Source organism: Strix uralensis, chromosome Z (assembly GCF_047716275.1).
Source record: "Strix uralensis isolate ZFMK-TIS-50842 chromosome Z, bStrUra1, whole genome shotgun sequence".
In the NCBI taxonomy this organism is placed as follows: Eukaryota; Metazoa; Chordata; class Aves; order Strigiformes; family Strigidae; genus Strix; species Strix uralensis.
The window spans coordinates 62,893,180-62,909,465 of NC_134012.1; the positions used below are offsets into that span (position 1 = coordinate 62,893,180).

The 16,286-nt window shown below is 41.4% G+C and overlaps 1 protein-coding gene across 2 annotated transcripts in view; it reads right to left on the reverse strand.

Moving 5' to 3' along the window:
• The window catches only part of FAM174A (family with sequence similarity 174 member A), a 22,339-nt gene continuing 6,053 nt past the window's right edge, over window positions 1-16,286 (reverse strand). The window contains exons 2-4 of one of the 2 annotated variants that reach the window (XR_012627091.1): window positions 5,812-5,946; window positions 5,593-5,705; window positions 1-464 (exon numbers count right to left, since the gene is read on the reverse strand). Coding sequence is in view for 1 of the 2 variants with exons in the window: in XM_074856130.1 (XP_074712231.1) it covers window positions 443-464; window positions 5,812-5,946 (157 nt within the window). In the remaining variant the exon portion in view is untranslated. The remainder of the gene's footprint in view (window positions 465-5,592; window positions 5,706-5,811; window positions 5,947-16,286) is intronic. The other variant, XM_074856130.1, reaches the window with a different exon arrangement.

Genomic DNA, 16,286 nt, shown 5'->3' on the forward strand with positions numbered 1-16,286 from the left:
CACTAGTTTGGCTTTTTATTCATAAAGGATAAAGCATCTCCTCAACTAAAATCAAGTTCTAAGAATTCTGAGGGGTCCACAGTGGCTATGTTTATTTACAATTTAGTATCAGCAAAAAAATCTGTTAACATTCCAGATTACTGTAGAAAAAGTGTATACCACACTTATGCCATACAAGATTTGTAACAAGCAAAAATACCCTGTTTTAAAAGTAATCTCCCTTCCAAATAGGTTTTTATTTTAGTGCGCTCTCTCTGTAGGCTTTACATTTAGAATTCTCTATATACAAAAAGGTACAACAAATTGGTACAGTATTTATTGCAACAAATTAAGGATGCCATAATATACACAGATTAAATTAGCCCTCCCAACTTGCATACCCTCTTGGTTCTTACTCCTCCCTCGAAGCAGTCTTCTCCTCCGGTTCTAAGATTAAGTTCTTTCACTGAAAGGCACGTACTTCTCTACAACAGAAGAAACAGATGCATTAATGTGAAATGCCATGTTTCAAAGAGAACTTTAGCCTACATTTTTGCAGATCAAACATTACAAAAAAAAAGAGATGTAACATTTTATTATTAAATTTGCCTGTAAAAACTCAGTTACCATATTACTGTGAAGCAAAGTGCCATAAACCTCCATTCATTTAAACCTCCCAAGTACAGAGATGGCTTGCTCACAAAAAACCTGGGTTTTTACCATGTTGGATATATTTTTAAACTTCCAGGGCTCCTGACTTCTTATTCAAACTTTGGCAGCCGGAATGCTATCAAAAATAGGATAAGTGCTTTTCCTTGTGCCTTGTAGTGCAGCAAGTAGTTTGTGTGTAAAGTGATCTAATGAAGATTGTAAACTATTAGTATGATATACCTTTGAAAAACAAGATGTGATATTAGCATACTGTACTTCGGTTGACATGTAGGTAAAGTTGCATGGTGAGAAATCAAAGGTTAGAATTTCAGACTTCCAACAAGTAATAGTATGCTATTGAACAAAATGGCGAAAACATGCCATTCAGGTAAGCTGCCGCAAACTGAAGAGGCACAGAGACTAGCTACATGGGTGATGACCACAGTGGGAGTACACTTAAATTGCATCTATGTTACAACAGAGGTTACTGTGGACTTTTTTTTCATATAGTTCTGAAAGAAAATACCAATAATTGCATCACCACACCAGTAACTTAGTAACACTGCTATGTTGATTTTAGGGAAGAAGTCAATTTCTCTGCCAGCCTTGGAAAGACTTACCAGCTAACACAAAACAAGCCTATAGGGATTTCTAACATATGCCTGTCTTGGTGTGATCACCTTAAAAAAAGCTTGATTGTTTTAGTCAAGAAAAATGAAAGCAGAGTGGATACTACTGCAGTCTATTAACAAGTCATAAAGAAAGAAGGAAAAAAGACAACTTTTTTTTCCTATATAAAATGATACTTACATAATCTGTTGTCCCTAACAAATGTATATGAACCCACCAGAACATGTAGATCAGAATTTCCTGTAACTGTTTAGTTTTTTGGTGCCTTCCATTATGAGGGCACAAAACTTATGAACTGAATAAGCTGACTGTGGAATGTAGTTAAGAAAAAAATGCAACTGTGATTTACTTAAAAAAGGACTAAACTCAAAAACCATTAAAGGCTCCTCTTCCTTGTTCCCTAATTAGTTGCTCCAAGCCTGACTGCATATTTATGCTACCTTAAAAGAAAACAACCAACCATACCTCTGAATTACTGCAAATGTCAGGACAAAGTGTAATGACATCTCCTGAGAACATCTGAGTATCATTATCATCAAGCTGTCCTCAGAGACTCTTAAGATTACTTATGCATTTTGTACTCCCTTTCATCATTTCTGGTTAAGAAGTGACATGAACACTGATTACTAAGCTTCACTGCAGATGCAAAAGACTTAGCTGAAACAAGGGGAAAGAAATTAACCGAAAAAAGTACATTCCCAATTTAGGATTTTTTTTTTTTTTTTAAGTACTCTACATTAGTTTTCAAACTTCCCTCCCAGCAATGCCATTGCTTTGCAAAGTTGGGACAGCATTTTATCAAGCTGTTCCATAGACATTCGTGCAGTGCATTCACATTGTTCAGCACTGTTTTCCTCCCACACACAAGTACTGTTTCAAGATAAAAAGTAACTTTCAAAATTTTGAGAGCCTCTCCCCATAATGGAGAACAGAGCAAGCTCTCTATATATAAATGGAGTATATTCACATTATTTACTAAACATAACTGAAGTCCTTGTTTTCTCAAGCTCCTAATATCAAAATAACGACTGAGCGTGATAGCTCAAAAAGTAAGTGCTATCTTGAACCAACAGTAACATCTTTATTATCTACAGCTATTCTCTTCTGAAGGTACTACTTCTGATCTGTTTAGCCAGTTTTCCTCAGCAAGTTAACAGAAACATCTGTTGAAATTAAGTTTGGTTACATCACTCAGTTACTCAAATACTATTACTTTTCTTGCAGTTTGACTGAGAGGTTGACATTATCATCTCTTTTGTGAGCAAACATCAAATTTTAGGTCATTTTGCAGCCCCATAGGGCAGAAATAAAGGTATGTCTACACCACAAGTTACATCACTCTATGTTTTTACTCCAAACTATGACATGCTCAAACACTACACAGCACTTCTCTCTCCGCTTCTGGGCTCTTTAGACTTGGATCAAAACATCAGGTATTGCTTTTTCAGCTGAAGCTGATGCTTGTAAAATCAAATACTACTTATCTAGCAGAAGTTCTTTCATCAACAACAGAGCACAGTGTGTTAGGAACTGTATCTATTAAAATAAATACTTGATTTATATTACAATAGCTACTCCATCAGATAAATGAAACACTACTAATGGACTCAAACTGTAACATATGTCATCCAAAGGACTATTTTTAAAATGGGCTGAATCAGTAATCTACTTTCGAATACTCCCAAATTGCCTGGTATAGCTAAACTAGATGATGATTTGCTGCAGTAGTTCAATTTAAAGAGGGGCTGAATATTTTGAAATTAGGATGGGGGGTTTGTGGGTTTTGTTTTGTTTTGGTTTGTTTTTTTCCAACTACAACACTAATAATGTGAATTTTTTTGTAGTTACCACAGTTAAGGGCAAGTGCAGTTTAAAGCCTGCTCTCTACGGTTATGAAGAGTTTGCTTTAATGCAAGTTAATTTCTTAACCATAAACCAAATTAATTTCAACCACAGAACCATAGAAAGTGTACTGGCAAAAACATTAATTTAGGACATAATTTGACAAAATCCATATTGGGACCAGAGGTAGGGCAATCCATAAGACAACCGCTTCATTGAGTATGAGTTTCCAAGATAAATTTTGAAGGGGAATATTTTGAAGGAGAATGAATAGAATATTCTCTACCTGATTAAATAACCATGATAGAAATATATTGGATCCTCAGTACAGCTCTCTTTAGTTTTTAGGAGTTCTCAGCTTTATCTCCTTAACAAGCATATATACAGCCCAGGATCACCCTACCATGTTTGTGTGGCAAAAAGGGAAAAGTAAAATAAAAATAAGGGTCTCAGTCTAAACCATACATCCTTTTTTTACTGTTTTCACTCTGTTTCATCCTTACACATCCTGTCAGGGACAAGAATGAAATAGTCAAGAATGAAATAACTGAAGTATGTAAACCAGGTAGGAAAAGTATCTGTTTTACATACTTTGGTTACTCCATAAGCCACTGCAAGACTGATTGCAAAATGGATTTGTAACAGTTTAAAAGTACTATACATATTAGATACTTCTACAGTAAGACACTTGAATGAAAACTTTTTCTCCCTCAAATTGAAGTATTTAGAGACGTACAGGGAAAAAAAAAATCAGAAATCCACCCTCTGAAAACCTCTGACACTATTTTAGTGGACTTTCCCTCTAGAGTTTTCATTGTTTCTATTTTAGGGTACTCAAAGAAGTTTAAAGAAAACAGACACAATCACTTTGACACTTTGGGGTGGTTTTATAGCTTCAGACTTCAAAAATACAATCTTGTTTATCTTAATATACAGTAAGCTTCAAGCTAGGAATGTTGGATTTATCTGTAGAATGTGAATTAAATATAGAGCAACCTACTAAAGTAAAAGAGTAGGGTTAAAAGATACATGCTGCCATTTCAGTGTCTGGAAAGCTAAATATAATACTCCCAAAATAGGTTAATTGGAAGTTATTATAAGCAGTCAAAAAACTCAGAACACCTATTTACATGCATAAGACAGATATATTTCAATACCACTTATTGACACAGCCTTGTCTGCACTAGAAGACATAGCGCATACAGCTATTTAACATATTAATAGTATAGTCCCTTTAGATAAAATACTGCTTTTGAGACATTATCAGCTCCTTAAAGCTTAACAACAAATACAACCATGCTTAATCTCCAAATAAACATACAAGAGAATGAATTAACCTCTATAACATGAATACAATACCAATGTTAATTGTATAATAGTTTGCTAATGATGACTAGCCACATTATCATGTTCATTCCTAGTAAGAAGGTTACCTGATACTCCTGTAAATAAACATTTATGAGGATTATCAAGTTAAGTGGTCATCAAATACCTCAAAGTCTAATAAGTATGCTGAGTTGCAAGAGACTTTAAAAGATCTAACACAGACATTGAGGGAATTCCTGGATATAATGTGACAACTACTTATTACATAATAACCATAATTTATACTGGAACAAGACCAGTAATGTGGAGTAACTGTAAGTGCCACATAACTCTCTAATACAGAGGAGCGCTAAGTGGAGAGATTCCAACTAGTTTCTTCTAATGTATGGGGGAGACAAAAAGGAAAGATTGACTTTGTCTTAGGAAAAAAATTTAATCTGAAAGATTCCCCCATAGGAGACAAAGTTAAAAAAAGGCTGAACCTTTCACTTCAAGTTCCAGAACTGCATCCAAAGTTGTTTCCTGATAAACATCTGACTCACCACTCACTCACCGCTTTTAATTCATTTGAGACATTATGTATCACATTTGTTGAACTGTTTTGCTTGAGACTTTAATTCAGTTTCACATTAAAGTGTTGAAACAGTTACTGGTTGTGATGGCAGAATTCATTTTTTTATCTCTTCTGATACTTAACATTAATTCTCGCTACGACAATTCTTCCAAATTTTTTACTATGTCTTTGCATGTGCAGTGTGATGGCATTACTCAATAAGGAGTACTTTGTTTTAAGTTTGAATTGCATATGTTTATGTTTGAATTGATCATAATGTTTAAGTGTATGGACAATAAGGAAATATAAAAAATGTTTCCTGTATCCACATAGTTTCAGATAGTGACTTAAAAATATGTACCTTTCTATGCAGCAGTACCAAATCTAAAACTCGGTGAAGGTTCATCATCAACAACTGCTGACTACTTTAGCAATGAGAAAGCAGAATGAAGCTGCTGGAAGCAGAACTCATAGGAGAAAATACAGAGGAAAAATTGAGGAGCCACCAAAATAAAAAATTAAAAAGAAAGAAAAGAGAAAGGTAAAAGCTAGCTGTTAATTTTAACATAAGCTTCAGTAATGACACTGTATTTATAACAAAAATATCCTACCTTCCTCTCCATTTCTCTGGAACTCACATGCTGAAGACAAATGGTGTTTATCTTCTTGCTCACTAAATTCTTGCCAATTTAAAATTCAAGTGATCTTGACATCCCTTCTCCAACTACATGCATATGAAACACAGTAGTGAGCTTTCTCAGTGAAACTGCTTATCATCCATGCTCCTTCACTTCTATTGCTAGAAGTACATTTGGCTTCTATATACAAACCTTCGAGGATGACTGGCATCAAATACTGTTGTGTCATCATCGCCATCATCTTGCTCTAATGGGGTCAGCTCCATGTTTTCTATGTTTGTATCCAAAACTCCATATCTCCGTGTTTTTCTATTTCGCCTTCTGAGCCTGAAATGTATTTTAAAACATTTTAAGTTCTGTAAGTTCTTCTCTACTTTGCTTTCCAACAATGTAAGAAAACTATCACTTAAAATACTGCTATATTGATGCTTATCATAAATTTTAAAAAACTTAGTATATGTAAAGTGTACACATTTAGCTCTATGAAATTCAAAGGTCAGACAATTGTAAGTGTCAAGAGTTTACATGAAATGATTAAGGCCAATAAGAATGTCATCTGTAGTTTTATGCAGAATTACTGTAGTGAATACAAAAAGCCTATACAGGCACTTGGTAGCTAAATGCAAGAACCAGGTAAAAATACTTGCAAAAGCATACTTCTAGCAGATCTTACAATAAGAAAAAAATTGACTTGCTACATATTCTCTATGTGTTTTATGCATCTCTATAGCACAGCAGATCAAATCAGAGAGAAACTCAACAAAGCTATAGCAAAGAGTAATACAAGTCATGGGTGATATTAAAACTTTTTATTATCATTTGTGAGGTCTTTTATAGCTATCAAGTTAAAAACATTGTTTATAATTACACTTTGGAATAAGGGAGAACTTGTAGTGTCAATGTCTTGTATGTTTCACAAAATGTGGAAGGAAGAGGCAGTAATTCACATTTCAGGATTAAGACACAGCACTTATCACAGACGAACTGTTTGCATCTGCTTTTCTCACTTTCTGTGGCTTCTCTGCATGGGCCTTGGTCCCATGTAAGCCATACACACACTGAACCCGCTCCATTTGGCTTTGCAGAACTAGTCCTACACACATTGAATATGCCTTGCTCAAGTCTTTTTGCATCAGGAACTCAGATCCCTAGTCACTCAGCAAACACTATGCGAAGGCATCTGTTTACAAAATGCTGACAGTCACTTTCAGCTACTGTATACTAGCAAACAGCAGTTACAGGAAAGCTATTGGACTTAAAAAAAAAAAAAAGAATCTGCTTTCTAGGCATTTAGTGCTAAACTCAAAGATGATAATAGCCTTTCCTTTTAGAAACTGCAAAACTTAAAAAGCCAAGCTAGGTGCCTAGGAGAGGTGTTTACAACATTCAGGAACTTCAATACTGGATATTTCAGAGCTATTAATCACAACGATTATTTATGTGTAACATATTATGCTACTATAGTATATACTATCATACTATGTACAATATATTATACTATTATTATACTGTGCATAATCACCTCTCTGCCCCACACTGAGGCACCACTTAATCAACTTGTAAGAGATATCAAATATGATATTGAGACTCTCAGCTTCAGATTCTGTTGTGATCTCTGGTGTGTTTAAATCATTTTTTAAAATATGCTTCTTGGAAAACATTCACCTTTTCACACTAGGGCAACTTTGAAAGAACACACAGCAGTATCCAATCTTGGTTTAGGCTACACACCAGTGAATTAGACCTCCCTTTGGAATTGGGAAGCAAATGTGAGCTTCTTAGCATGGGAAGCGTATAAAACCTTTCTTCAAAGTGCTCCAACTTCTGATATAGAAAGAAATAATCAGCATGATCATTTCCTCCACCCTCAACTATGATTTGAAACAGCAGCAACTGTTGTGCCAGCCACTTCAGTGCTTTAGCACAACTTAAAGTACCTAACTTCATTGTTTAAAGCTAAGGCTAATAACAAAAGACACAAATTTCACCTTTCGGTTCAAGACAAAGTTCCTTCCATTTTCTTCGTTCATTTCATCTGGCCTTTAGTCCTCAACATAGAAAGAAGTTGTTTACTTCAAAGCACCAAGTAGAAGAAAATTCTAAAGCTTTAAGATGAAAGCATGATGAAAAATATGGTTGTTTCATACATATTGTGTCTTTTGTTTTGTTTTTACTAAAGCAGAAGCTAAGCAACTGGCACTAGGACTCCCAGATATTCTAACAGATTAGAAATTATTTTGAACACAAAACAGGAAATGAAGGAGAGGCAGTTCGTGATATCTGTATAGTCAATATTTCCATCAATCTCACTATACGCTTTACTTTTTTTTACTTAATGGGGTAAGAAGGAAAATGAGTTGCTACTGTGAGTTGAGAATAACCTAAGACAGTCATAGAAATGTCCATATTACAGATAATGCAAAAAAATCTTATCACAAGGCTGGCACAAATTGCTAGATTCAAACTAATGTTGAAAAAGGGATAAAAGAATTACTTGTGATATGAAAACTTTCTCTATATACAGATTAGTCAAAAGACTAAAGCTAAAAGAATACTTATGCAACATGCATGTATGGTCATAACTATGACATTAGAGAAGTGTTATGAATGTTAACAAAAGATAACTTTAAACCTTTTACCCTGTGATTGTTTGGAAGAAAACATAGGACAAAATCCTAATTTTGTTAAAGTCAGTAGAGTTCTCTATGCCTCTCATGAATTTAACAGGGACAATTTTTATCTTCGTAGGTACTAAGGATACCTTAGGGTCTAATAAGATAAAGTTAAGAAAACGGATTTAAAAGTACACAAAAAGTTAATGTTATATTTCTACATGGTCAGTCCCAATCCCCCCTCAAATACAGGTAACAGCAGTAGAGGAATCCACAAGCAAATATGAACAGATATTATCTGATGCACATCAGAGATGGCATAGATAATAAACTGTTAAACTAAGAGGACAGCTAAATAAGACAAACTCAGAAATGTTGGTACAAAAAAAAAAAGAAGCAGAAAGTATGTTAAGAAAATGAGAATTGAAGCAAAACCATTGGTCAAGTTTAAAGAACACCCAGTACCTAAAGAAACATAAAACTACAAGGGACTTGGGAGGCTGGGATGAGTTAAATAAACATGGAGTAAGATAAAAAACAGTCACTACATAACATGTGATCTCCTTTTTGGGGGTATACAATTCCAATCCTGACTGCTGTGGTGGTTTAGACCCTGCCAGGACCCGAGATCAAGTTGCCGCTGCCCCTCCCCCACCCTCTGACCGGACGGGGCAGGGAGTGAAATACAAACCCCGGGGTTGAGATAAGGAGAGTTTTAATACAACAGTGTAACAGCAACAAAAGGAATAACAACAATAACAATAACAGTAATAAGAATGAACAGAGCAAGAGATATACCATATAGGTACAGCAGTGAGGAAAAGTGACTGCACAAAAGGGGCGTCTACCAATCTTCCCGCGCTTGGGTGCCTGGACATGACGTCAGCATGGTATTGAATAACCCAGCTAGATCTCCCTCCCCACTGCTGGGGAAACTTAACCCTATCCTAGCTGAACTAGGACATAATCCACCCCTTTATTCTATACCATCTGCGTCATGCCCAGCTGCCATTTAGCAATTAAAAATAACAAAAAAAAAAAAACAATTAACAAAAGCACAATATAATTCATGGCATGTTCTCACCCAAAATCATGGCTGTTATCTTGTTTATGGGTAACAAACAGGAGGAGCTTGAAGCCGTGATGAAACAGGAAAATTATGATGTTGTGGCTATCACAGAAACATGGTGGGATGCCTCCCATGACTGGAGCGTGCCAGTTGATGGCTACAAGCTCTTGAGAAGGGATAGACAAGGGAGGAGAGGCGGTGGGGTAGCACTGTATGTTAGGGACTGTTATGATTGCCTTGAATACAAGTGCAGTGAAGGCAGGGTGGAGTGTCTTTGTGTTAGAATCAGGGGGAAGGCCAACAGGGCAGATGTTGTAGTAGGAGTCTACTATAGGCCACCCACCCAGGACAGAGAGGTGGATGAAATATTCTATAGGCACTTGGGGCACATCTCACAATCGCTTGCCCTTGTTCTTGTGGGGGACTTCAACTTCCCAGACATCTGCTGGAAATACAACACAGCAGAGCAGGACCAGTCCCGAAGATTCTTGGAATGTGTAGGGGACAACTTCCTAACACAGCTGGTAAGAGAACCAATCAGAGAAGGTGCCCTGCTAGATCTCCTCCTTGTGAACAGAGAAGGACTGGTGGATGATGTGGCGGTTGGAGGACAACTAGGGCACAGTGATCATGAAATAATAGAGTTCTCTATTCTTAGAGAGGCCAGGAAAGGGCTAAGCAGGACTGACATCCTGGACTTCCAAAGAGCTGACTTTGTCTTGTTTAGGCACCAGCTTGACAGGATCCCTTGGGAGATGGTCCTGAAGGGTATAGGGGTCCAGGAAGGCTGGGCGCTCCTTAAGAAGGAAGTGTTAATGGCTCAGGAGCAGGCAGTCCCCAGGTGCTGTAAGAGGAGCAGGCGGCAGAGAAGACCACCCTGGCTGAACAGGCAGTTTTGGCTGCAACTCAGGGAGAAAAGGAGAGTTTACAGCTTTTGGAAGAAGGGGCTAGCCACTCACAGTGATTACAAAGAGGCTGTGAGGCTATGCAGGGGGGAAATTGGGAGGTCCAAAGCCCAGCTGGAAATTAATCTGGCTTCAGCAATCAAAGATAACAAGAAATGTTTCTATAAGTATGTCAATAGCAAAAGAAAGACCAGGGAGAGTCTCCATCCCCTGCTAGATGCTGAAGGAAACTTGGTAACAAGTGATGAGGGGAAGGCTGAGGTACTTAATGCCTTCTTTGCCTCAGTCTTTAATAACAAGACTAGTTGTATTGAGGAAATCCAGCCCCCTCAGCCAGATGATAGAGACTGGGAGAACGACCCCCCCGCAATCCAGGAGAGAGTCAGTGACCTGCTACACCACATAGACACACACAAGTCTATGGGACCAGATGGAATACACCCAAGGGTGCTGAAGGAGCTGGCTGGGGTGCTCGCCAAGCCGCTTTCCATCATTTACCAGCAGTCCTGGCTGACCGGGGAAGTCCCGACAGATTGGAAACTGGCCAATGTGACGCCCATCGATAAGAAGGGTCGGAAGGATGATCCGGGAAATTACAGGCCTGTCAGCTTGACTTCGATTCCTGGGAAGCTGATGGAGCAGCTCATCCAGAGTACCATCATACAACACATGCGGGACAACCAGGGGATCAGGCCCAGTCAGCATGGGTTTATGAAAGGCAGGTCCTGCTTGACAAATCTGATCTCCTTCTACGACAAAGTGACCTACTTATTGGATGAGGGAAAGGCTGTGGATGTTGTTTACCTTGACTTTAGCAAGGCCTTTGACACCGTTTCCCACAACATTCTTCTGGCGAAACTGGCTGCTCGAGGCTTAGATGATCGCACGCTTTGCTGGGTAAAAAACTGGCTGGATGGCCGGGCCCAGAGAGTTGTGGTGAACAGAGTTAAATCCGGTTGGAGGCCGGTCATGAGTGGTGCCCCCCAGGGCTCGGTTTTGGGGCCACTCCTGTTCAACATCTTTATTGATGACCTAGACGAGGGGATCGAATGCACCCTCAGTAAGTTTGCAGACAACACCAAGTTGGGTGGGAGTGTTGATCTGCTCGACGGTAGGGAGGCTCTGCAGAGAGACCTGGACAGGCTGGAGCGATGGGCCAAGGCCAACTGTATGAAGTTCAATAAGGCCAAATGCCGAGTGCTGCACTTGGGCCACAACAACCCCCAGCAGCGCTACAGGCTTGGGGAGGAGTGGCTGGAGAGCTGTCAGTCAGAGAGGGACCTGGGGGTGTTGACTGACAGCCGGCTGAACATGAGCCAGCAGTGTGCCCAGGTGGCCAAGAAGGCCAATGGCATCCTGGCCTGTATCAGAAATAGCGTGGCTAGCAGGGACAGGGAAGTGATCTTACCCCTGTACTCGGCACTGGTGAGGCCGCACCTCGATTACTGTGTTCGGTTTTGGGCGCCTCACTACAAAAAGGACATTGAATTACTCGAGCGTGTCCAGAGAAGGGCAACGAAGCTGGTGAAGGGTCTGGAGCACATATTGTATGAGGAGCGGCTGAGGGAACTGGGGTTGTTTAGACTGGAGAAGAGGAGGCTGAGGGGAGACCTCATCGCCCTCTACAACTACCTGAAAGGAGGTTGCAGAGAGCTGGGGATGAGTCTCTTTAAACAAGTAACAAGTGATAGGACAAGAGGGAATGGCCTCAAGTTGCTCCAGGGAAGGTTTAGACTAGATGTCAGGAACTATTTCTTTACAGAACGGGTTATTAGGCAGTGGAATGGATTGCCCAGGGAGGTGGTGGAGTCCCCATCCCTGGAGGTGTTTAAGAGTAGGGTCGATATAGCGCTGAGAGATATGGTGTAAATGGGAACTGGCAGTGCTAGGTTAATGGTTGGACTAGATGATCTTCAAGGTCCTTTCCAACCTAGTTGATTCTGTGATTCTGTGATACCTCCATTGGGATGTGGCAACACCCATCTTGCCATTTTATTCCTAGGAACTGAATCTCCCTTCCAGGCCCCTTAACTTTCTTTCACTTGATGGCAAAACCAGCCTTCAGGAGGATTTCAGTTATCTTCTTTCCTTTTTCAAAGACTTCCTCAGCTGTGTTCCCCCATACAATGATATTGGCCATGAACTGCAGGTGTTCTGGAGCCCCACCTTTCTCCAGTGCAATATGGACCAGTCTATGGCAAATGGTGGAGCTGTGTTTCCACCCCTGGGGCAATCGATTCCAGGTGTACTGGTACCCCTCCAAGTGAACGCAAACTGTGGCCTGCACTCTGGTGCTATTGGGATGGAGAAGAACGCGTTAGCGATGTCAATCGTAGCGTACCACTTGGCTGCCTTCGACTCCAGCTCATACTGGAGCTCTAGCATGTCCGGCACTGCAGCACTCATCAACTTCATTCAGGCCACGGTAGTCCACATTTAGTCTCCTTTCACCATTAGACTTTCTCACTGGCCATATAGGGCTGTTGAAAGGTGAGTGAGTCTTGCTGATCACCTTCTGGCTTTCTAGGCAACGGATCAGCTGATGGATGGGGACCAGGGAATCTCAGTTGGTACGGTACTGCCGCCGGTGCACCATCTTGGTAGCAGTTGGCACTCGCTGCTCTTCAACCTTAAGCAACCCCAGCACCGAGGGGTCCTCTGAGAGGCCGAGTAAGGTGGGCAATTGTTCAACCTCCTCCAGGGCAGCTATACCAAAGGACCACTGGTACCCTTTTGGGTCTTTAAAGTACCCTCTCCTGAGGTAATCTATACCTAGGATGCACGGGGCATCTGGGCCAGTCACAATGGGGTGCTTATGCCAGTCCTTCCCAGTTAGGCTCACTTCAGCTTCTAATAGGGTCAGCTGTTGGGATCCCCCTGTCACTCCGGAGATACAGATGGGTTCAACCCCACTGTAGCTTGATGGCATCAGGGTGCACTGTGCGCCAGTGTCTACCAAGGCCTTATATTCTTGTGGGTCTGATGTGCCAGGCCATCGGATCCACACCTTCCAGTAAATCCGATTATCCTCTTCCTCCACCTGGCTGGAGGCAGGGCCCCTCTAATCCTGCTCAGCATCACTCGCTTGTCCTAAGAGTGACTCCTGCAACAATGACTCACAGGTCCCCTCAAGAGGGTCAGGCATAACGTTGGCCATTCTATTCTGTCTGGGGGATTTCTGACTAGACACTGGAGCTGCGTCTCTCTTGGAAGACTCCCCTTTCATGGTGGTCTTCCCTTTCAGCTGCTGTACTCGTGCAGCTAGGGCGGGAGTGGGCTGTCCATCCCACCTCCTCATGTCTTCTCCATGGTTGCAGAGGAAGAACCACAGGGTGCCCCGTGGTGTGTACCTTCCACTGCCCTTCTCTTGGGTGGGGAAACGCCTGCTTCTAATGGCTGAGACATTGGCCCGTGCGGGTGGAATGTAGGACATGTCCTCTTCCACTTTCTGGAGCCTCTGAGACAGTTCCTCTACAGCTGAAACCCAGGCATGATGGGAGGAAGGGAGATTTCCCTCATATTGCTGGAGCTGGGCAGCCACTTCATCCACTGTTTGAGTCTGGGTGTCTCGCCACCAGGACGCTACTGCTAATGCTTTGGAATGTGCTTCTGGTGCACTTTGCAGGAACTTCCGCCACATCAGCTGTGTGCGAGAGGCCTGATCTGGATCCATGGGTGCCTGCTCGTCATTCAGATCACCATAAACCATATCAAACACAGGCATTTCCCTGATGATTTGAATGCCTTTCTCCATGTTGGTCCACTTGCCTAACCGACATAGGACATTATCCTTGTAGGGGTACCTCTCCCTTACACTGAGCAGGAGTCGCCTCCAAAGGCTGAGGGTTTGAGTCTGTCTCCCTAACGCCTTGTCAATGCCAGCCTCCCTGGACAAAGATCCCAGCTGCCTGGCCTCTCTCCCCTGTTGAACAGATCCCCTGTTCAAAACACCAGCTCCACTTATCCCAGCATTGGAGCAGCCAGGTGAAAATCTGCTCACCTGGAAGGCGTCTGAAATCCTTCCGCATATCTCGCAACTCACTGAGGGATAGAGATCGGATGATCACCTCCGGCTCCTTCCCCTGTTCTCGTGCTGGGCCTGGCTCATGTCCATCCCCTACTATGTGAGCTGACTTTTTGGTGTATTTGTTTTTCTGTATCGTGGCAACTGCTACTGGCATTGCTTGTCCTTCTGGCCCAGCTGCTGTGTTGGTGGAGGCAACTGATACTGGCACTGCCTGTCCCCCTGGCCCAGCTGCTGTACCAGTAAGTTCACTTTCAGATCCTGCAGCCCTTTCTCCCCCTTGAGGGCAGTGATCAGTGTTAAAGATGACATGGTAGGCATGGGCAAGTCCCCAGCACATCGCAGCGAGTTGTGTCTCCCGGGGTTTGTCAGATTGGCGACACACCTTTTTCAAACACTCCACCAGTTTGTCAGGACTCTGCATTTGTTCAGAAGTTGAATTCCAAAACGCTGGGGGTGACCACTGACCCAGGCACTTGCCCATCTCTTCCCACACACCTTGCCATTTATAACTCTCTGCCCTCAGGGCAGGTTTCCGGGTGGTGCTATTATTGGAGAAATACCGCATGGCCCAAAACAAGACCTGGCAGACACTCGGAAAGCACAGTGCCACAAGCACACTGGTCTGGATGCTCCAGGGATAGCTGAAACTCTCAAAAACTGAGAGGATCTCTTCCCCTGGCTCACCCATAGAGGGGGTGAGACCACTAACAAAAGCCCAGGCAGCAAACAGGTACTGGTTCACCCCCACAAGCAGTGATGCAAGCACATTATAAGCAGTCAGTAGCCATTACAGCAAAATAAGACCCTTGACACATTTTCCACCGCCAACAAACACCAGCACTGGGAACACACAGTGGACATAAGGATTAATCCAGCCCCACCACGCAAGCAAGTTGGCCAGCATTGCAAATGTTCCTTATCAAACAATACAAATAGAAACAGAAAAATTGCACCTAACAGATTGCTCTAACACACCTTCTCTTTTTGTCCTTATCTCAACCCTCTCAAGCCCCACACTGGGTGCCAAAAGAGGCTGTGGTGGTTTAGGCCCTGCCGGGACCCAAGACCACATTGCCGCTGCCCCTCCCCCACCCTCATACCGGACGGGGCAGGGAGTGAAATACAAACCCGGGGGTTGAGATAAGGAAAAAATTTAATACAACAGTGTAACAGCAACAAAACGAACAACAACAATTACAATAACAGTAATAACAATGAACAGAACAAGAGATATACCGTGCAGATACAGCAGTAAGGGCACCGAACCCAACAAAGGCCGTCTACCCGTCTTTCTGCGCTTGGGTGCCCGGACATGACATCAGCATGGTATTGAATAACCCAGCTAGAGCTCCCTCCCCACTGCTGGGGAAACTTAACCCTATCCTATCTGAACCAGGACAACTGCTGACAGAAATCTCAAAATCTCAGTCATCTCAGGCAGTTAAATGTTAGCATAGATCCCAGAACTTCCTTGTACAAAAAAGTATTTTCAATTACATATGTGTAAGTTTTCTGAATGCTCATCAGCTGTATCAAATACAACCAAACAGCAACAGAAGAATCATTAAAAAGCAAAAAGACAAGGTACCTTTACATGAAGGAATTTTCATTTTTACATCAAGTCTTGACAACTTATTTATTTAGTTTTGTATATCAACACATTGATAGGATATATCTTGAGAAACTGTGGTATTTTCAGTGTCAAATACCACTTCAGTTAGAAGTGGCAAACTTCTTTCAAGAAACAAGATGGTTCAAACACAATTCTTACCTGAATATGATACCAAATAAAAGGGTCACAGCAATATTTGTCCTTAATTTTATGGAGAAAATTAATTTAGCATGATAATGGTGTAAAATATTTTTTTCAAGGACATTTCCACATATTTTCTGTGTAGAACATAAGATTGTAGAATGTGCAGAATAATGGCTGCTTACAAACTGACATAACTTAAACAGCCTTCAAATAACATTCAACTTCTTTTAGGGAAATCCTGAACAAAGGAGATTTAAACATGGCCTGAAACAACCTACTCTGTCCTTAGACTGTACCA